The 23,371-nt window shown below is 33.0% G+C and overlaps 4 protein-coding genes and 1 pseudogene across 5 annotated transcripts in view; all 5 read left to right on the forward strand.

Annotated features, from left to right (window-relative positions):
- LOC123208953 overlaps window positions 1–10,837 on the forward strand; it is a 29,122-nt gene extending 18,285 nt beyond the window's left edge. Inside the window, exons 5-9 of the mRNA XM_044626625.1 lie at window positions 5,689–6,114; window positions 7,583–8,131; window positions 8,259–8,720; window positions 9,303–10,021; window positions 10,716–10,837. Of these exons, the coding sequence (XP_044482560.1) occupies window positions 5,689–6,114; window positions 7,583–8,131; window positions 8,259–8,720; window positions 9,303–10,021; window positions 10,716–10,725 (2,166 nt within the window). The 3' untranslated portion in view covers window positions 10,726–10,837. The remainder of the gene's footprint in view (window positions 1–5,688; window positions 6,115–7,582; window positions 8,132–8,258; window positions 8,721–9,302; window positions 10,022–10,715) is intronic.
- The window catches only part of LOC123208966 (protein TOPLESS-RELATED PROTEIN 2-like), a 55,942-nt gene extending 42,394 nt beyond the window's left edge, over window positions 1–13,548 (forward strand). For both annotated transcript variants that reach the window (XM_044626661.1, XR_006500882.1), the window contains exon 5: window positions 13,417–13,548. The gene's annotated coding sequence lies outside the window, so the exon portion shown is untranslated. The remainder of the gene's footprint in view (window positions 1–13,416) is intronic.
- LOC123208952 overlaps window positions 1–23,371 on the forward strand; it is an 82,144-nt gene that overhangs the window by 53,277 nt on the left and 5,496 nt on the right. The gene's annotated exons all lie outside the window — the stretch shown is intronic.
- LOC123199616 lies at window positions 10,497–21,377 on the forward strand (annotated as a pseudogene).
- LOC123208970 (protein TOPLESS-RELATED PROTEIN 2-like) lies at window positions 15,953–17,454 on the forward strand. Its single transcript, XM_044626668.1, has 4 exons — window positions 15,953–16,037; window positions 16,467–16,583; window positions 16,840–16,908; window positions 17,006–17,454. The coding sequence occupies exons 1-4, from the start codon at window positions 16,005–16,007 to the stop codon at window positions 17,033–17,035; spliced, it is 249 nt and encodes an 82-aa protein (XP_044482603.1). The 5' UTR covers window positions 15,953–16,004; the 3' UTR covers window positions 17,036–17,454.

The raw sequence follows: 23,371 nt of genomic DNA on the forward strand, positions 1-23,371 counted from the left end.
TATTTGAAGCCAATTTGAGATTGGATCAAATTTATCATATTTAGTTCGAATTCAAACTTAAGTTTAAATTATGTTTTACAATTAAATTAATATATTGTTTTTATATGATTACAAATTGTTCAAAGTTATGGAAAAGATACCCTCAAAAACGTTGGTAACAAACTACAAAATCATATGGTAAGTGTGTGGTATTAGATGAGGTTACATTTCTTCTTAAACATATTTCAAAAGATATATATATATATATATATATATATATATATATATATATATATATATATATATATATATAAAAGTTGCCTTTAAAATTTCAGTTGATTAATAAATTTTAAGGTTATATATGATATTAATCAAAATTTAAACGGACAAAATGAAATGATCTATCATATGAAGGACTTTACTAATATTATCTAATCTTTTAAATTTATGGTAGAGTTAGGTGTCTCTGGTGGTTAATTGCAATGGTTCTATCGATATAGATAAATCCCATAAGTTTGTTCTAGTATTCAGTTTTGTGGCTTTAGTTTACAGTCATTTCAAACTAGGCATGACACCATGCCATCCTCTCCCTTCTGTTCTATGTAACCCTTTCAAAATTGTTGATAGTCCTGTCTACTTAATTGCCATAATCTATGTCATTTTTGTCATCTCAAATATATAGGATTAAAACTAATTGAATACGTATGTTAATAATTGTTCGTGTTTTTAATTTTGTAGGTGAGATTGCCATGTTGTTCTCGTATATGTTCAACATGTTGGCAAAGTTGGTGCCAAATGACTTTCAATACATTGGGAGCAAATTAGAAGGTGGAATTGATGCCATTTTTGTAAGATTCCAATCATCAGGTGGACTCAATGTGCTTTCAACAACTTTCATTGAGAATCTATATAATGATGTTGTAGTTTAAAAATGTGATTTACTTGAAATATTGTTTGAAAATTTGAATTTCGTGTTTTGTTGCTAGATTATTATAGGATCGTCAGAAAGGTTATTCAATTTAGGAAAGATCCATCAAAGATCATAAAGTGCAAATACATTGAATGACTTCCAAATATATAATATGTGGTTAGAAATCTGGTACGCATTGAATTGTAATTCAACTTGAGCAAGTATAATTTGATAGTATATTGATGTGGAAATAAGCGAAGACTGACTAATATAACTTATAAAAGTATTTTTTTGTTGGGCTTTTAGTCACTCATGAGCCAAGCAAAGGAGAGGTGTTCCAGCAAGAATTCAATATGTGTTAGAAGCCTGTCTTTCCTTCGTTGTCTTGTTCCTTTTTGAGGCCTTTTGTTTTTTGGTGCTTTTGTTGTGCAGAAAGATAGAAATGGCAATGCATGACAGATAATGATCTTATATATTCATGCATAATGAACAAATGTTTAAAGTGCTTTCTTGGTTTAGGTTCTACATGTTTGGGGCTTTAATGTGTACTGGTAGTGAAACCTTTTAGGATATGTAAAACTTAGCATGTAAGTGTTTCGTTTAGGTGTTGTTGAGAACATGCTCCTGTATTATTGAAGTTTAAGAATCGTCCTTAACTATTAGAATTGACTACTATATGAATTTATGACTGGGTGAGGCTGACCATGATTAGTATAGAAGAGTTTTTGGTTATTAAGAAACTGCAAGTTTGTGAATTGATTTCCATGTAAAGAAATATTGTGCTGCTTGTTTCTTCATTTTGGTCAAAGGATTCAGCTGTGGAAATAAGGTGCTATGGATAAAAATAGTTAAAAATGAATAGATTACAATAGATAAATATATGAAGGGTAAAAGTGAGAAAATCTAACTTCAAGCTGTACATGATTGTGAGAATGTTAAAAGGGACCTATTACATGCTTGAATATGCTGCAAGTGCGTGAACCTTATCCACGTAAATTCACAAATTCCATGAACAACTGATCAAAATTCAATTTAAGCCCTACTACTGGCAACCACATTTTGCTTCTTGCTCCTCTAATTGACAAGATTTCATCGTACAAAGGTGCAATAACTTCACTTTGACCAGTCTTTGTAAGTGATCGCAACAATAATTTTTATATGTATATATATTTGAAAAGCTTAGTCATTAAAGATGGGTAAGGATTATTAAATAATATCGGGATGGGCATTTTAAATGAAGGAGAAGCTTGGACCCTATTCACCAAAATGGCAGCCTTGACAGGTAGATTTGTTGCAAAACTTTTATTTGTATCTTTTATTGCTTAACTTATTAAAATATTAAAGTAATTATTTGTCATTAAAAAATAAACTTATTTATGATATCAGCCCTTTATATTATAAAAGTAAAGGTTTAGTTTAAGTTAGTTAAGTCTAAAAGACTATCCTATTATCGAATTAGAAATTTGTTATTATATTTGTCATATAAAAGAATAGTTTTAATATATATACTAGAAATATTATTTGACATTATAAGTAGAACTCATTTAGATAAATTTTTTTTGATTAATTTATTTGGAAATGAGTGAAATTCAACATTTAGAACTTTTCTTGTTTTTAAATCCAAAATATGCATGTAAAATGAAAATCAATTTGTATAATCCTAGATCTCTTTGCAGGTAATGTTATTCAAACACATAGATTACATTCTCTACCAAATGATGTATGCAAAGAATGCAAGGGTTTACCTATTGTCATTTGTACAATAGGAAAAGCATTAAAAAACAAAACTCATCCATCTGATTGGAAGGTTGCATTGCAAGAGCTGAGAGCACCTTCACCAACAAATTTCACCGGATTGCTAGAAGAGGGATCCATGAAGATAGCCTTGAGTTACAAGTATTTAAGAAATGATGAATTGAAGAAAACTTTTCTAATTGCTAGTCTATTGGAAAATAATACTTCCATTTCAAACTTGTTCAAACATGTTGTGTGTTTGGATATATTTGAAGGAGCTAATTTGACAATGGAAAACGCACGTGATAGACTAGATACATTAGTTCGTGAGCTCAAAGATGCATGTTTGTTACTTGATGGGGACGAAAGCGAACAATTTGCTATGCATGATGTTGTTCGTGTTGTTGCCATAACAATTGCATATGTGGATCACCATGTGTTTACAATAAGAAATGACATTGAACGAGATTGGAAAAATAGAGACAAACTTAAGAAATGCACAAAGATCTCCTTGCCTGGTAATAGTACTATTATTAGTCAACTTTGGCCTAACGATTTGGATTGTCCAAATCTTGAATATGTCTATATAACCAATTTGTGGAAGTCTTCTTTCAAAATCCCGAATGACTTCTTCATAGTGATGCCAAAGCTTAAAGTGTTGAATTTGGTTGGTTTACAACAATCGTCATTGCTATCATCAATTCATTGTTTGACAAACCTTCAAACATTGTGTTTAGATTATAGCCAACTTGAAGGTGTTCCTATTATTGGAAAGCTTAATAAGCTAAAGATCCTTAGCTTGCGATATTCTTACATTAAGGAGTTTCCTATGGAAATGGGTCAATTGACTCAACTAAGACTATTGGATTTGAGCTGTTGCTATCAATTGAAAGTTATTGCTCCAAATGTGATATCAAAATTATCCCAATTAGAAGAACTTTATTTAAAGGAATGCCCTATTCAGTGGAAGATTGAAGTACTTGAGGAATTGAAGCTTTTGTCTAGTCTCAGCAGTTTAAAATTGGGTATTAAAGATGACGAGATTTTGCCTGAAGACTTTTTTTCTAGAGAGCTTATAAGGTACGAGATATCAGTGGGAAATTGGTTGTTCCAATATCCAATAATTGGTAAACAAGAGTGTTTGAGGGTATTGAAATTGATGTTCAATCCTATGATCTGCTTGGAAGAATTATGTGGAATCAAAAATGTTGAACTCTTATGCTTAGCCGAATATTTAGAATTCAGTTTGCAGTTCAATGAAATCACACCGCTTTTTAACAAAAAGGTTTGATTTACCACAACTTCTTATACTTGTCTATTATACATATTTTTATTTTCTTTTAGTTTTATTCTCATTTGTTAATAAGTAGTTGTAGTATTCTCTCTTGCATCTTTTTTACTAGTGACTTAAATTTTCAGATTTAGTTCAATTTTATTATCAACTACTCTTCTTTTTAATTTTTTCCATATGAATTCATAAATATTAAAGCAACAATTAACTTTGACTGTAGGTTATCTTTCCTGATTTAAAAGTCTTGGTATTGATGAATATTATTTCTAGAAAGATTTGGGACTGTCAACTTCCATCTTCCTCCTTTGAAAATTTGAAAGAATTGACATTGCGGAGATGTACAAAGATAAAATTTGTGTTTCCTTATACCATAACCAAAAACCTTAGGCAACTCCAATACCTTGAGATAAAGGATTGTATTGATTTAGAGGAAATTGTTGCTACAGAAGAAATAACAGAAGCAGCTGTCAGTGTTGTCTTTCCTCAAGTAACCTTTTTGAAGCTTGAAAATCTACCGGAACTTGCAACTTTTTATCCTAGAATATATACTTTGGAATGGCCAAAGTCGAAAAGGTTGGAGATGAAAAGTTGTGACAAATTTAAGATATTCAATTCAGAGCCAAATTCTTTGTGTTTGGACCATAAGGTATGAGTATCTAATTTGGATCCTCTTCAAATGTTAAAAAACCTTTTTTATACATATAAATTTGAAACAACTGAATTTTCTCTTTCCTTTTTTTTTTTTCGTAATGTTCAGTGATCTGAATATTTGATTTTCATTAATAGCGAAATTATATAGAAGTAAAGTCAACAAATTGTTGATGTTTCCAAGAGACAAAGTAGGCACGTTAAAGGAATTCCAACCCCCTCAATCTTCCCTCTTTGAAAATTTTACTGAAATTTATGTAAAGTTTCACAATTAAGATTTTTCCAAAAAAATTTTAAAGATATATTTAATTAGTAGTTTTAAAAAACAGCTTTTGAACTTTTAAATTTTTATATTGATTTGAAATTTAAAAAATAAATAATTGAAGGCTTCAACTAATAAGCCATTAACTAAACTTTTATTTTAAGAGTATAATTAAAAAGCTGATTGGATTTTGCTTTGATGGTTTTGTAGATTAACCATGATTGACTCAGTGACTTCTAAAAATTTCATCTCTATTTCTTATAGAAAAATATTAAAGGAAAAAAAATAAAAATCCTCAATAATAATTAACTTAAAATACATCTTCATAAAAAATTAAGAAAATTTAATATACTAAATTATATGTGAATAATAGGAAATTATAATTAATTTCATAATTTATTATAGTGATAAATTTTTTATTTAATTATTTGTTATATATACTTTTTTTTCTTTTTTCTTTTTTCTAGTGCATTAAATTTTTAGTTCAATTTTACTAGTAAGAATTTTTAGTTCAAGTTGTCATTTAACGAAAAGGTGATAACTTGTTGTACTTTGCTATTATGCTTTTTTATATTCTCTTATGCTTACTCTCATTTGTTAGTTGTAGTATTCAATTATTTGTTATATGCTTATTTTCCTTTTTGCATTTCTTTTTAATTTTTCAAGTGAATTAAATTTGTTTTTTAATTCATGCTTGCATCAATTTCACTAGAAAGTATTGATTTCATTAATTCATGCTTGCTTCTGTAGTTAATATTTTTAGAGACAAAAAAATACATTGTTAATATTATGGAATGTCATGATAAATGCATGAGTCAATTATTTCTTTTAAGATTTTGAAACAACAATTAACTTTGACTGCAGGTTCACTTTCGTGATTTAGAGGTCTTAGAATTGAAGAATATTAGTTTTGGAAAGATTTGGGATAGCCAACTTTCAACTTCTTCTTATCAAAATTTGACACACTTGACCTTATTTGAATGTGACAAAATAAAATATGTGTTCCCTTTGTCAATAGCCAAAAGCCTCCAACAACTCCAATACCTTGAGTTAACAAGTTGTAAGGTTTTAGAGATAATTGTTACTCCAGAAGAAGGAACAGAAGCAGCTATCAATTTTTTCTTTCCACAGGTAAGCACAGTAAAGCTTCAATATCTACCAAGGTTTACAGATTTCTATCCTAGAATACATACTTCAGAATGGCCAAAATTGAGAGAGTTGGTGGTCGAAGATTGTCCTAAATTTAACATGTTCACTTCAGAGCCAAATTCCCTATGCTTGGACCAAAAGGTACAAGAATCCAATTTTATTCCCTTTTTTCTCTATAAAAATTTTCTATATTATATTACATAAATTCAAAACAATTGACTTAATGGCTTCTACAAATTCCATCCCTATTTCTTACAGAAATATATTAAAGGAAAAAAATAAAAATCCTCAATAATAATTAACTTAAAATACATCTTCATAAATAACTAACAAATTTAAAAATACTAAATTATTTGTGAATAATAGGAAATTATAATTAATTTAATAATTTATTATAGGTATAACTTTTTTATTGAAAAAATTAAAAATAGTTTCTTTTTTTGTTTTAAAACCATATGGGCTGATAGTATTTCTCTGCTTGGCTTGAAGTAGTTTTATCTCCAAAATTTTTGTCCCTAAGGTTATTAATTTTTGTCCAACACACATTTCAAAACATTAATGTCATTGCTATGTGTATTTATAGTGATTACCAATTTATATATTGATGATTACCGATTTATATCTAATTTGATGTTCATTGTAAGTACACATTATATTACTCATTTCAAAATTTTATCAACATGATTTGGTAGTGGACAAGAATAAAAATCAGTTTAATTCTGAAACAAATTATATTAGGGTAATTGCCAATTTGCTAGGTATTGAATTCTTTGTATGCATAAATTTTTAAAAGGAATACAAGCAAGGAATTAGCTGAGACATAAATTTTAAAAAATAAATAGTGTATTGATCCAACAATTCATCGAACAGTTGGCAAACAATAACAACTTCTACAAATTCAAACACAAAAGCTAACAAAACATTACGGATTAAACCCACTTAAAAATGAAGTTAAAAATTGATCTATTGTTTCAAACAATGAATTAAAAGCACAAAATTTATACCAAAAACTCCAACATTGCTACACAAGATAGATGGAAAGAAAACTAGAGAGATGAAGGATAGGCTGAGAGATAAAAGAGTTTATTTTTGTTGTGTTTGGATATCAAGATGCAAAGACAGTGTTCCAGACTCAATAGACCATGACTGGAGCGGGAATTCTTCATTGGGATAGAGTTTTTTGAATGTTATAGGTTATAAATCATATATTTTAATTGCACCATGCAATTCATAGCATTTTTTTTTATGAACTCTTTAAGGTACTAGTAGGTTCTAAAAATCATAATATAATTTTATTTTTATTAGAAATATATGTAATAGGCGTATGGTCTTTCATATTATTGGAAAGCTTAATGAGCTTAATCATTTTTCATGAATATTGAAATTATATATTACATTAAACAATTAAGATTTTCCAAGAAAAAAAATCAAGAAGTATGTTTAATTAGTGGTTTCGAAAAAAATAGTTTTTGAATGTAATTTTGATGTTGATTTTGATTTTTTTCTTTAAAAGATCGTTAAAGGTAAAACAAAATAAGTTATTAATTAAACTTTTATTTTAATAATATAATTACAAACTTAATTGGATTTTGTTTTTATGGCTTTGTAGATCAACCATGATTTGGAGATATTTCAAGTAAAGAATGGTTGGAAAGAGATTAGTTGGCGGAGTCAATTTAAAAAACTTGAAATCTCCTATTATAAGTCAGTGCTTATTCCACTTTGGCTCCTTCAAAGATTTGAAAATCTTACATGTCTTTTTGTTGATGGTTGCCATGAGTTGGTTAACTTAACAACACCTTCAATAGCTAGAAGTTTGGTGCAGTTGAGAGGATTGAAGATATCATGTTGTGAAATGTTGATGGAAATATTAGAAATTGAGGAGGATGCAACAACTGAAATCGTTTTTGAGAATTTGAACAAGTTGTCATTTGAATGTTTGGAAAATCTTGCATGCTTCTGCTCAGGGAATTACACTTTCAATTTCCATTCATTGGAAGAATTAAATATAGCAAATTGTCCTAATATAAAGACCTTCTGTAGAGGAATCTTGAGCACTCCAAAGTTACAGGAAATTAGTTATGAGGGAATGAAAGTAAAGAATAAGGGGAATGATCTTAATAAAACCATACAAAAATTATATAAAAAGAAAAACCAGGTATGTATTCAATTAATTTTAATATAAATATTTATTTACCTCTGACAAGTTTTTTCAAGTTTAGAATAAGGACAAATAATTCTTTTTAATTACTTTATAATAAAATAATTATTAAATTTTACTGTAGGATATCTCTCTTGATTTGAATTTCAAGTTCAAGACATTCCACCATGATAATTCTACGGAGATTGCCTACAACCAACATCCGACTTCCTTCTATCAAAATTTGACACACTTGTTCTTGTTGAAATGTGGAAATATAAAATATGTGTTTCCATCTTCTATTGCCAAAATCCTCCACCAACTCCAACAGCTAAGGATTCAAAATTGCAAGGCTTTAGAGGAGATTGTTGCAAAAGAAGAAGGAGCAAATGCAGTTGTCCATTTTGTCTTCCCAAATATAACCTTATTGAAATTTGAAGATCTACCAGAACTTATAGCCTTCTACCCTGGAATATATGCTTTAGAAATGCCAAAGTTGAAAGAGTTGGTAATCAAAGATTGTACCAAATATGCAAGCTTAAAAGAAAACAATGTGAAGACTGAGCTTAATATTTTAGCTCCAAAATCTATCTTCCTGGACAATAAGGTAAGAATCTCTTATTTCCTTGTTTCTCAGAAAAAAAAAAATTAACTTTCTTCTTTTATATATATATATATATATATATATATATATATATTATATTTATTCAAAAATTTAATCATGGAATTCTTACCATCTCTATTTTTCCACGAAACAAAAATTAAGAAAATCAATGTTTATTTGATTTGAACAAATTTACATTAGGATCATCATGCAACTTTTATTGAGTTAATAATATTAATTTCTCTTTTCCAAAGAAACCTCCCTATTTGTTTGGATTTATTATGTTGTTGGTCAACTTATAAAATGATTTTCATCACCTATACAAACACATTTTATGGTTCAGATTGTGAATTGATAGGTAGAGAATACTACCAGGTAATAAATTGAAAGGCTAATTTATTATAATCTGTTCAGACTTTTCTTTGGGATTTTTAACTACTTATATTACCATTTTTCATGAGTTTAATCACGTTCAGAAATACTTGAAAGTATTGATTTTTTCTGTAATTTTTCCTTTGCAATAATTAAAGTTTTGTTTGAAGAATTATCAAAAACTAACTGGATTTGGTTTTGATGGATCTGTAGATTAATTTCAATTTGGAGGTATTTGAATTAGATGATGGTGAGACAAATATTTGTTGGCAAAGTCAATCTAGAACTCTTACAATCAATAAGGATATCTCCGCACTACTTCGACTCCTTCAAAGATTTGAAAATGTGAGAGAGCTTCGACTATATTGCAGTCTATATAGTGACATTAAGAGCCTATGTGATCTTCCAAATCTTGAAATTCTAGAAGTAGATTATTGTTACAAATTGATGAGTCTAGTGCCATTCTCAGGTTCTTTCCAGAATCTTAAAGTTTTGAAGGTAAGTTCATGTGATGGATTAATGAAGTTAATTACACCTTCAGTGGCTACAAGTTTGGTGCAATTGAGAGAACTGCGCATATTAAATTGTGAAATGTTGACTGAAATAGTAGAAAATGAGGGAGATGCAGCAACCTGCACAAAAATTGTTTTTAACAATTTGAACAAGTTGTCACTTATATTTTTAGAAAGTCTCACATACTTTTGTTCTGGGAATTACTCTTTTAGTTTTTCATCTTTGGAAGAGTTAATTATAGAATATTGCCCCAATTTGGAGATTTTTTGTCAAGGAAGCATATGCACACCAAAGTTAGACAGAGTCATTTACAAGTTTGAAGACAGAGTCATTAAGTTTGATGAAGCTAAGATTGTGACAGTGGTAGAGATTGGGGATAATGACTTGAATACAACTATACAACAAGAATACAAAAACAGGTATTTATTGAACTAATTAGTTTAAATTTGAGTAATTTTTAAGAATATTATATTTTCAGTGTTAATTATAATTAATTGTGTTTTTAACAATGTTGACTTTGTATCACATAAAAAACAAATTGTGTGTATAGTGAGCATTATTGTTGAACTAGTGGCACCACACACTTTCACGTCTCTCTTCACTGTTAGGATACAATTAGCTTCCTGTATGTTTTTCTAAGAAATTTCTAACAGCTATAAAATTCATATTTTTTTCTCCTTGGTTCTTGTTAAATATATTTAACATTATTAACTTTAATTTGATTGACATGATTTTTTCCGGAGGTTGGCTCCTTTGGGAAGGAATTGACATTAAGTATATATAGAGAAACTACAATATTACCGTTAATATATTGTTATAGTTAAAATAAATTGATTATACATGTTTTTAAAGTATTGAGGTGGTTGTTGAGAAAATCCTTCATTTTCTTGTACCACATAAAAAAAAACCAGTGGCCACCACACAGTTTCACACCCTCCTCCACTGCTAAGATACAACTAGCTTCCTCTATATTTTTCTAAGAAATTTCTAACAACCATCAAATTCATTTTTTCATTTTTATCCTTGGTTCCTGTTAAAATTATTATAGGTTTTGAAGGGAAATATTGACTGTAATTTATTGATATGATTTTTCTTTGATTTGGCTCCTTTTAGAAGGAATTGACAGGATCGTCAGAAGGAGAAGAAGAGGACTAGAACCTGATGACAAGCATGGAAGATGAAGAAGAAAGCAGCAATGGATGTCCTCCGAGGAAGAAGCTTCGTCTCTCCAAAGAGTAATCTCGTCTTCTTAAAGGAAGTTTTAGGCAAAACCATACCCCGTTATAACTTCACCCTTTCTCTCTTTTTTCTTTCTTTCTTTAACTCAAACTCAGTTTTGTCTCTGTTTTCTTCAGGGGTAGTAGGGGAAAAGTTTCCTTCAATGGTCACCGGTTGAATGAGTTTGTTCCCCAGAAAACGTTAGCAACCCTAAGCCAAGAAGATCTGCATATTGCTGTGATGACTGAGGGAAACACTTGAATTTGCTGCTCAATGTCTTCGTGTTGGAAACCGAGGAAGTAGGTTTCCTAAAATTTAATTCAATGAAGTTTTAATCATAGCCACCTAATCAATTCTCACTAGTAGTTGATAGGTACAGAGCTATTTTTGTTTTTGCTTGTGCAGATATGATGATGGAAGTCAGTAAAAGAGAGCAGACAGACACTGTTCCGGATCCAGATGTAGATACTTTCACGAAGGTGTCTTCAGCATACTTATCTTGTTTATATCAGATGTATTGTTGTATATGCAGTTGCTACATGTATGAAATATTCATGACATCGACATGCGTTACTACCTCATTGGGTACAGTCCTGAGGTCGAGAGGTAAGTTTTCTTAATTGCAATGGCTATGTTTACAAGTACGTTGTATCCTTTCATACATAAATACCTTTCTATTTAATTTCATCTTATTTATCGATTCGTTATGTTGCAACAACTGTTTTTTGATCAATCAGTGCACCTATATCGAATGCTTATCATCAAGTGTTCTCCAAAATGACAATATACTGAATTCTTATGATTAACTTTGTAAATTTTTTGTAGCAACGTAAAAGAAGATGATTACATACTCAGGATATAAACTCCTAAACAACATGTTTAAATTCACTTTTTCTATCATTTAAAATTGGTGGCTGCAGAAAGCTCCTCACTTTCTGGTGGCTGAGGTTCTGATATTTAATTGATAGCTGTGATTTTAGGTTCTTCTGTTAGTTCATTCTACTTTTTGGTACAGTCTGCCAGACTGGCTATGGTAGCTGGTGTTTTTGCTTTATACTAGTCCTAATTTTTGGTGGTTTCGTTATCACACATAGTTATATTTGGACCTTATTCAACTTGATTTCAAAATCATCTTCGAAAAGGATAAACTTGTGCTATGTCATTGGTTGCAGCCTCCATGCTAGGGTGGTTGAAGTGGGATTTTCAGGTTTCCCCTTTTTCTTATGGAAAGATAGACCTTTCAGTAAATGAATTTTTTGCTCCTCAGTGGCAAAAGGTGAGCTCTCATAAGAACACGTTTTGGTTCCTCTAATCAAGAAAATTATGCAACAATCTTGTCAGCTAATGAAACTATTTCTTATATTTATAGACAGACTGTAGTTTTACCAATGGTAGTGTTTGTGTTGCCCAGAAACACTACATTGGGTACTTGAAAGCCAAGGATTATTAAACTTTGATGAATTTTATTTCAAATAAATCACTGTTAGTCTTGCGTTATGTGAACAACTATAATTGAAAAGGAAATTGATATACTTTTGATTCATTGTGCCAGTATCTTAAACCGATTGATGTGATCATGATATATTAAAACTAACAATGTTCTTATTCATTAGAAGAGAAGTAATTTGTTTTTTTAATGTAACAGTTTGAACCCATAACTGCATAATAATGCTCCAATTTTTTCCTTTGTGTTATCAGGTAGGATCAAGCAAAGGCTGTTAAGATTCTTGTCACGGACCTTAAGGTTTTTGCATCTTTCAATGAAGATCTTTACAAGGAGATTACTCAGCTCCTCACTCTTGATAACTTTAGGTAACTACACCACCATTCTTTTTAATTGGTATGTTATGCTATGAAATTTTTTACTTGATCTTTTCTGTTGGAAATTTGTTGTCAGGCAAAATGAGCATCTTTCCAAGTATGGAGACACAAAATCGGCTTGTAATATTATGCTTGTAGAACTCAAAAAGCTAATTAAAGCAAACCCTCTGTTTCGTGACAAGCTTATACATTCCCAGCCTTCAAAAGTTCACGTTTGAGGACATTAATAAACCAGAGGTTATTCTTGAATCTTTTCATAGCATTTAATTTCTTATTTGTGTCATTGTCCTGCAGTGAGGTTTTTTAGTAGAAACAAAAAACCTTTCAAAATCATTGACTTTTGTTTGTAAACATTTCTTCTTAAACTTATTTCAAAACATTATATACGTTGCCTTCATAAGTTCAATTGATTAAAAATGTATGAATCACTATTTCCCACTTATATGCCATTTTTCATAAAAAGTTAATGATTAAAAACAATTTCTCAAATGGATACCGCATTCTTCAAATGCAACAACTCCTGAAGCCTTGCTTTTGATCCCACCAACACAGGCCCCTACTTCAGTGTCTCCCATGTTTGAATTCTCAAATATGGCAATTTCCTTTCATTTACTAATTTTTCACCTGTTTAATTATCATTGTTTCCGCTCTAACAAAAGTTTAATGTCACTGTAGAAGATTCTTCAGACTTTTGTCGTCATCAGAACTCTATCAGTACCCAATGTTGATAAATGATCATGTTTGTTTTTAAATTTTTTTGTTGTTGATATAAAAGGTGATCAAGGAGCAAGTCGAATGGAGGATTCTTAGACATAAACGAAGTATCATCAGAAGGAGGAGAAGAGGACTGGAACCTGATGATGAGTATGGAAGATGAGGAAGAAAGCAGCAATAGATGTCCTTCGAGGAAGAAGCTCCATCTCTCCAAAGAATAATCTTGTCTTCTCAAAGAAAGTTTCAGGCAAAAACATACCCTGTTATAGCTTCACCTTTTCTCTTTTTTTTCTTTCTTTCTTTAACTCATAAAATACCTCTCTTGGCAATAAATGCTCTGCTTTTAACGTCTTGATTTCCTAATTTACTCAGGTCTGCTTCTGTTTTCTTCATGGGTAATAGGGGAAAGGTTTCCTTCAATGGTCACTGGTTGGATGAGTTTGTTCCCCAGAAAACCTTAGCTTATATAAGCCAAGAAGATCTGCATGTTGCTGTGATGACAGAGGGAAACAGTTGAATTTACTGCCCAATGTCTTGGTGTTGGAAACCGAGGAAGTAGGCTTACTTAAATTTTTTGTAGAAACGTAAAAGAAGATGATTACATACTCAGGATATAAATTCCTAAACAATATGTTTAAATTCACTTTTTGAATCATTTAAAATTGGTGGCTATAGAAAGCTTCTCACTTTCTGGTGGCTGAGATTCTGATATTTAATTGATTGCTGTGATTTTAGGTTCTTCTGTCAATTCATTCTACTTTTTCTAGTGCACCTGACCTTTATATCCACGTTATGGTTTTTGGCACCAGTCTGCCAAACTCTGGCTATGATAGCTGGTGTTTTTGTTTTATACTAGTCCTAATTTTTGGTGGTTTCCTTATCAAACATAGCTAGACTATTTGGACCTTATTCAATTTGATTTCAAAATCATCTTCGAAAAGGATAAACTTGTGCTATGTCTTTGGTTGCAGCCTCCATGCTAGGGTGGTTGAAGTAGGGTATTCAGGTTTCCTTGTATTCTTATGGAAAGATAGGCCTTTCAGTAAATGTATTTCTTGCTCCTCGGTGGCAAAGGGTGAGCTCTCATAGGAACACTTTTTGGTTCCTCCAGTCAAGAAAATTATGCAACAGTCTTGTTAACTAATGAAACTATTTCTTATATTTATAGCCAGATAGTAGTTTTACCAATGGTAATGTTTATACTGCCCAGAAACACTACAATTAGGTACTTGAAAGCCATGGATTATTAAACTTTGATGAATTTTATTTCAAATAAATCACTGTTAGTCTTGTGTTATGTGAACAACTATAATTGAAAAGAAAATTGATGTACTTTTGATTCATTGTGCCAATATCTTAAACCGATTGAAGTGATCATGACATATTAAAACTAACAATGTTTTTATTCATTAGAAGAGAAGTAATTTGTTTTTGTTTAATGTAACAGATTGAACCCATATTTGCATAATAATGCTCCAATTTTTTCCTTTGTGTAATCAGGCAGGATCGACCAAAGGCTGTTGAGATTCTTGTCAAGGACCTTAAGGTTTTTGCATCTTTCAGTGAAGATCTTTTCAAGGAGATTACTCAGCTCCTCACTCTTGATAACTTTAGGTGACTACACCACCATTCTTTTTAATTGGTATGTTATGCTGTGAAATTTTTAACTTGATCTTTTCTGTTGGCAATTTGTTGTCAGGCAAAATGAGCAGCTTTCCAAGTATGGAGACACAAAATTGGCTCGTAATATTATAGAACTCAAAAAGCTAATTGAAGCAAACCCCCTGTTTCGTGACAAGCTTACACTCCCAGCCTTCAAAAGTTCACGACTGAGGACATTGATAAACCAGAGGTTTTTCTTGAATCTTTTGATAGCAGTTAATTTCTCATTTGTGTCATTGTCCTGCAGCGAGGTTTTTTGGTGAAAACAAAACCTAGAAAATGCATTTTAAAATTGTTTATGTTTATTGGTATGTTATATATTAGTTTAGTTGTACTTCGGGTTTGCGTTTTTGATATATTTTACACTTGCAGATGATATACGTCCTCTTGATGAGAGTTATTTTCTAAAACTTGCTTCTTTTTAAAATCTTTTCAGTTTAAATTGGCAGCATCAATATTGCAAGAATCCTCATCCGAGTCCTGATATTAAGACACTCTTCACTGATCATTCTTGCAATCCTACAGCTAATGGAGCTTGTCCTCCTCTTACAAGCTCCCCCCTTGTGGGACCAATTCCTAAAGCTGGTGCTTTTCTGCCTATTGGTGCTCATGGTGTGAGTAATTTGCATCTATCTGCCATATAAAACATTGGTTCATGCTCAAATAACAATTGTCATGTGTTTTACGGTGCAGCCATTTCAGACTGTTGTTTCCCCATCTCCTGGTGCTGTTGCTGGTTGGATGTCAAACAGTAGTCCTTCCTTACCTAGCCCTGCTGTGGCCCCCTGGTCTTGTTCAGTCTTCTAGTGCTGGTAAGGATGTTTGTTATTGTGTAGTTTGCATTGCTTTTCCCCGTGCTTTAGGCTTAATATGTTTGGTTGAATTACTATAATTTATTTATTTATGTATTTTTATTGGGATTTTTGAAACATCAGGCCAATAGGTATGACTGGGATGGATTATCAATAAGTTGATTCAGAGAATTTGATGAAGCGTATCCGCACTGGCCAATCTGATGAGGTGTGGATGAGTTAGATAATCTTTTGTTTTTTAAAGCTTGATAGCTTCTATAAAATTCTAAATGGCCTTATATCAGTTGCTTGTTGCAATTCTCTTGGTTGATTCCCACTTTAGTGATTGTTTGGTGTCTGTAGGTGTCTTTTTCTGGTGTAGCACATACTCCCAATGTATATTCTCAAGATGACATCACTAAAACTATTCTTTTAGGTAACAAAAAAGAAAATAGAAAATAGAAAATAGCTATTTTTTCTGATGCGAACCCCAAATCAGGGATCTAATGTCATGAGCATGGATTTCCATCCACAACAACAAACTATTTTTTTAGGTAAAGAAATCGAAAACAACTATTGTTGAATTTCTGGTCACTGAAAAATTTACGTAACTTTTTCTACAGATTTTTTGTTATTGATTAAAATTTATGTTTTCCGGTCTGTAGTGGGGACAAATGTTGGTGACATTAGCCTTTGGGAGGTGGGATCCCTGGCAAGGCTAGCACACAAGTCTTTCAAGGTTTGGGACATGTCAGCTGCTTCAATGTCATTGCAGGTATTCACCATCTTAACTTCCTATGAGTACAATGCATAAAATCTTCCTCCTTTATCAATGTGATCTTGACAATGAATTTAATAATAGTGGGTAGTAACTATTACTCATATAAATCCACCCTAGTACTTATGAAAGTTGGATTTAGTATACTTGCTGGCTTGACTGCCAAACACTTTAATATTAACCATGACTGTCAATTTAGGAAGATAAGAATGGACTGATTCTTGTCTCTGCATTAATTAACTTGTACTACCAGATGGCTTTGTTGAATGATGCTCCAATATCAGTGAATAGGAGCGTTTGGGGGCTGATGGACTTATGCTTGGTATGTATATGCTTTCTTTGTTGGTGACTATGAATCATATACCTAGTTCAGTGTACTTACATTTTCTCTTATTCAAATTGCGATTTGTCTATGTTAGGACCCAAGTTTATGTAAGAAAGAAGGCTAGAACCTAAGCAAAGGGAAGAGAGGGAAGGGCAACAGGAAGCAAGGATTCTGGAGCTCGACACCAAATTGAAGCAGATTTAGTTAAGGATTCACAACAGCTCAAGAAAAGGGCAATAACTGAATTAACGGTTCAACAGAATGAGGGGACCACGGGTACATTGAAGAATGACGTGGCAGGAGCTGAAGATAGAAGTGAATTGGAGGGAAAAGAGCGTTATATGCAGCGGGAAAGAAAAGGAAAGGGATTAAGCAGAAATTGAGGAAATACAGGGAATTTAGGGGGAGATCCAGCCTCTCGGGTGCTGGGGTTGTATTGAGTGCTGAGGGTAGGGTTGTATTCTGTATTAATGATTTGTATCAGTATTATTGTTGTGGAATAGTAGAGACCAATAATAAATACAAGATTTCCTTTAATCATAATGCTTCTATATATCATTTCTATTCTTGTACATTGAGTTAGTATTGCCATTTACATTCTTGTTGTTGTGCTTGGAAGATTGGTTATTAGTGATGACTGTAGGTGGAATATTGCAGTAGTTTGTCTGGAGGTGGCGCATTGCAAAGAAGTTAGCTGGGTTGACTGGAATCTCACCAATTGGTATTAGAGCATGACTCGGATGGAGTCGAGGGTGGAAGGTCTGGATGGTGAGGTGAAGTCAATGAAAAGAGTGGAAGAATTAGGTAATGACATGAAAAACATGAACACTCGGATGGAGAAATTAGAATCGAATACGAAGGCAATTAATGATTTTTTATAAGAATTGAGCGACGGTTGAAAAAGAGTTATTTGTTCTTTGACAAATGGGAATGGTGCAAGAATTTTGGAATACGGATTGACAGAAGACACCATGAAGACAATCTTTTTGAACGGGTTGTTTGATGAAATTAGGATGGAAGTCAAGATGTTCCATCCCAAGATGCTGCTGGAAGCGATGAACAGAGCCAGAAAAGTGGAGAGAATTAATCTGATAGTCGATGAGAAATGCGTAACCCGACCCGGCCAGATCCATCACCCAAGAGCCCAATCAAGTCGAAACCGCCCAAGCACTAGTGGCCCAGCAAACACGCCCATTCCTTCAGGCCAGCCCAGACCATAATCCGACCCGTGGCTTAAATGAATTAAGGCCAATTGCTATGCTTCAACCAAACATAACAAAAAGCTCCCAGATCCCCAACCCTACCTTTAAACCCACCACCAGCACAGTAGCATCGTCTTCAGTGCCGAGGAGAGAGGGCACTTTCCGACGAAGAGTATCCATCCAAGGTTGAGAGAGGCTTGTGTTTTCTCTGTGAAGAGAAGTTTTCGCTGGGTCACAGGTGTCGGTTTCGCCAATTAGGGGTAATGATTTGTAGTGAGGAAGAAATGGAGGAAACAGAGATCGAAGAACTTCTGGTGGATAGCAGAGAGATAAAAATCAGTCTAAATTCGAGCTCTGTCATGGGAATTGATTCACCGAAGACAATGAAGCTCATGGGGGAATTGATGGGGAAAAAAAGTGTTGGTTTTAATTGATAGTGCGGCGACCCACAATTTTTTGTCTGAGAAGATGGTGAAAGAATTAAGGATTCTGATTCAAGCTGCCAACTATTCCGTGGTATTGGGTGATGAGCGAAGGGTGCGAGGAATTGGCCGATGTGAAGAGGTTATTCTGCAGCTACAGGGGATAACGATTAAACATAATTTTTTGCCATTTAAATTGGGTGCTGTGGATGCAATATTAGGTGTCGACTGGTTGAATAAGCTGGGGGAAGTGAAGACCAACTGGAAGACACACACAGTGAAGCTCTAGTGGGAAGCGAAACGTGTAGCACTAAAGGGGAATGCTGCTCTCACTAAGCTGGAATCTTCTCTCAAAACCTTGTTTAAGTTGGTTTGTGACGGTGGCGACGGATTTTGGCTGGCCATGGAGTCCCGAGACTTACAACCGGATCAAGAGGACCATCCTTTACATCGCCAGGTTTCAGAAGTGTTGACTGAATTCGAAGCATTGTTTTGGGAATCAACAGAGCTTCCACCACTGAGGAGACATGACCACGCTATTTGGCTTCGGGAAGGTGCTCAGCCACCCAATTTAAGACCGTACCGATTCCTTCAATGCCAGAAAGGTGAGATTTAGAAGATTGTGCATGATATGCTCACTGCTGAGGTAGTTCGACCCAGTATTAGTCCATTTTCCAGCCCTATTATATTGGTTACAAAGAAGGATGGCGGGTGGCGTTTTTGTGTTGATTATTCTGCGCTTAATCTAGTAACAGTTCTGGATAAGTTTCCGATTCCCATAATTGATGAATTATTAGATGAGTTGAGTGGCACTGCAGTCTTTACGAAGTTAGACCTTAAATTCAGCTACCACCAAATCCGGCTGAGGGAAGAGGATGTAGAAAAAACAGCATTCCAGACGCATGAGGGTCACTACGAGTTCTTGGTGATGCTGTTTGGGTTATCAAATTCTCCGGTGACATTTCATAGTTTGACGAATGACATTGTCCGGCCATATTAACAAAAATTCGTTTTGGTTTTCTTCAATGATATACTCATCTACAGTAGGATCATTTGTGGCATCCGAAGATTGTTCTGGGCATTTTAAAATATCAGCAGCTGGTTCTAAATAAGAATAAGTGTTCATTCATTGTACTTACATTTTCTCTTAATCAAATTGCGCTTTGTCTATGCTAGGACCCACGTTTATGTTCAGGATTCACAACAGCTCAAGAAAAGGGCAATAACATAATTAACGGTTCAACAGAATGAGGGGACCACGGGTAAATTGAAGAATGACGTGGCAGCAGCTGAAGATAGAAGTGAATTAGAGGAAAAAGAGCACTATGTGGAGCAGGAAATGAAAGGAAAGGGGTTAAGCAGAAATTGAGGAAATACAGGGAATTTAGGGAGAGATCCAGCCTCTCTAATGCTGGAGTTGTATGAGTGCCGAGGGAAGGGTTGTATTCTGTATTGATGATTTGTATCAGTATTATTATTGTGGAATAGTAATAACCAATAATGAATTCAAGATTTCCTTCAATCATAATTCTTCCATATATCATTTCTATTCTTGTACATTTAGTGTTGCCATTTAAATTCTTGTTATTGTGCTTGGAAGATTGGTGATTAGTGGTGATTGTAGGTGGAGTACTGCAGTAGTTTGTCTGGAGGTGATGCTTTGCTGGAGAAGTTAGCTGGGTTGACTGGAATCTCACCAGTCTAGGCGTTGCATTTTCAAAACATATTGTTCAGATATGTACTTGCAATCCAACTGGAGAACTAAGACAGCACTTAGAAGTAAATTTTGTATATATCAGTTCTTCCTTGATAATGGCTACATACGGTTTCAAAACATATTGTTTTAGATTGATGCCCATGTTGGTGGAGCATTTGTTCATCCCAATAAGCACCTTTGTATAGTTACATGTGGAGATGATAAAACTATTAAGGTATCATTTTAAAAGGACTTGAACTGCTTCTCTAGGGAAAACATAACTGATATATCCTCATTGTAATGTTCATCCTATTAACGAGTTTGGCTTATTGGGATGCTTAGAGTAGTATCTTCTGTGACAGGTATGGGATGCAGTAGCTGGACGCAGGCAGTATACGTTTGAAGGCCATGAAGCTCCTGTGTATTCAGTCTGCCCTCACCCCAAAGAAAATATTCAGGTTAATTTTTTGAACTCATCTATGATGTATTGGTGATCTGTATCATTATCTGTTTTTATATGGTAACTCACTGATAGAAATTAGATGGCTACCATCACTTTGAATCTCATATTATCCATCTTCCTATCTTGAAATATGCAGTTTATATTTTCTACTGCCATTGATGGAAAGCTCCTTGGCACTTGTCTGCTTTTGATGTGCCATTATTTTTAACTATTCTTACATCTTCTAAATAGAGTAATACTTCTATATTTTATCTTGCAGGAATCTCATTTAGTTGAGTGGAATGAAAGTGAAGGAGGTATCAAAAAGACATATTCTGGTTTCAGAAAGCGTTCTCTAAGAGTTGTCCGGTTTGATACAACACGGAATCAATTCTTGGCTGCTGGTGACGAATTTCAAATTAAATTCTGGGATATGAACAATACAAATATGCTGACATCTGTTGATGCAGATGGCGGATTGCTGGTTTGTAGTTTTACTCTTTACTTGTGCACCAACGGTATTTAGCAGTAAATATGTAGCAGTTGTTCATTCAATTCTATTCTTTGCAGGCTAGTCCTAGACTGAGATTCAGTAAGAAAGGACCTCTCCTTGCAGTTACAACGAGTGACAGTGGTATCAAAATATTAGCCAACAGTGATGGATTTTGATTAATAAGAATGTTAGAAAGCAGGGCTACTGACAAAAATAGGGTCCCATCTGAATCCATTCTTGCATGTTTGTTGATCATCCTCTCATGTCATTGTTTGAGCTTGTTTTAAAAAAATAATTTTTAAAGAAAGAACAGATGGGAAGATAAAATTATAAACATCAGCTCTTTAGGGGCTGGCATTATCACCCTTGAACTAGAATTAGGTCTATTTGGTATTTCATATACGATTAACAATACTTGATTGAGATAATTTTTTTGCAATATTTATAGATATCCACATAACTGAATGAGATTGCTTACTGTGTCTCAGGTCATGACAATGTTTATGTCCCCACCTCAGACAGCTACCTTTTTGGCATTCCATCCCCAAGATAATAATATTATTACCATTGGGTTGGAGGATTCTACTATTCAAATATACAATATCAGAGTGAAGTTTCTCCCTTGAATTGTCATATTTTTTACAAGCTAGTTTTATGTGTAACTGGTCGCAGGACATCTTCAATTGGAGTTTGCTCTATTTATTGCTAGTTTTAATCTATATTTGATTGCAATGTTATTTTAAGAATGATAATGTATATATTATTTTGGTATGCCTGACTCGTTACACATACCATGCAATCTGATGTATGTTTGTTGGCTCAGTTTATTAGTGGGGAAGTCTTAATGTTACCATATTTTAGGAATTCGTAGTTAGTATAATTCCATAAGAACAACTGAAATTATTTTTCTACTACTACTACTATAATTATTATTATTGTGTGGAAACGTATCATCTTCCCAAAAAAAAACATATATGCAACAAAAGTATAAAAATTGAAATCATTTTTCTACCACTACTATTATTTTTATTATTATTGTATGGAAACGCATCATCTTCCCAAAAAAAACATATATGCAACAAAAGTACAAAAAGGCATACATGAGTATAAAAAACCTTGCTCAAAAACTGTCAAAGCTCAAGTATAACTATCTAAATAATCAAGTCAAGAGCTTTATTGATTACTTAAAGCTTATTGCATGATATATAATGTGGAAGCATAATTTATGCTGAATGTTGCAGGCAGGTCAAAACTAAACTTAAGGGTCACCAAAATCGAATCATAGGGCTTGTATTTTCCCAAACTTCAAATGCATTGGTGTCTTTAAGGGCTGATATGCAGGTTAGAGTTAAACTAATATAAAATTCAATAATTTAGTGTTTATTGCTATTAGTTGTTCTTTCGCTCATTTGGGGTGCTTTTAAGTTTTTTTTGAGAGTAAGAAAACTAGCACATTCAAATCATTAAGGGTTTACTCTATTGACTGTTTGCTTATTTGGGAAGCAAAATATTTTCCTTAGTACCTTGTTAGATAGCATGAGAGCTGCAATTTGAGATTGATCATAACCCATTGAGGGTAATCAATGGCTGCATGCTACAAGCATTTTCTTTGGAAAATTTTCTAATGTAGTTGAATTACCATGTAAATATAGTCTGCGTGTATGTTTCCTAGTCAGTGATAGGTGTCGAACAGTACCCAAATTTAAGCTTTCGCTGTCCAGACAAGTGAAGTTGAATGGTCAAATTGTTTTGAGGGAATATCTAATGCAAAGTGCAATGAAAATGTTTTTTTTGAACTTTACATAAGTCTGGATATTTTGGTTAGTGTCATAGATTAAATACCAGTAATGGGGTCTTACCTATCAGCTGGAGTTTTTGATGTGGCTTCTAGATCACGATATTATTTAACTTGAGATTGTGCCAAGTGAGCCAAGTGTCTTGAATTCAAATTCCTTGGCTGTAATGTTAAATCAAAATAAGTCTTAAGGGAGGAAAAATATAAGTTATATAGGGTTTACAAGTGAAATCAAGAGAGGAAAATATTCTACCACTTGCAAAGCTAATCACTTAATACACTAAAAAGAATAGTCAATCATGCAAATGAAAAAAGACTTAAATTTTCTACAAGTTTCAACAGTGGCTTTCTGCAGTTGCTTCTAAATGCTATTGAATTTCTATTTAGGTCCCGAAAATTATGTTGAAGCT

This window comes from Mangifera indica, chromosome 2 (assembly GCF_011075055.1).
Source record: "Mangifera indica cultivar Alphonso chromosome 2, CATAS_Mindica_2.1, whole genome shotgun sequence".
Classification (NCBI taxonomy): domain Eukaryota; kingdom Viridiplantae; phylum Streptophyta; class Magnoliopsida; order Sapindales; family Anacardiaceae; genus Mangifera; species Mangifera indica.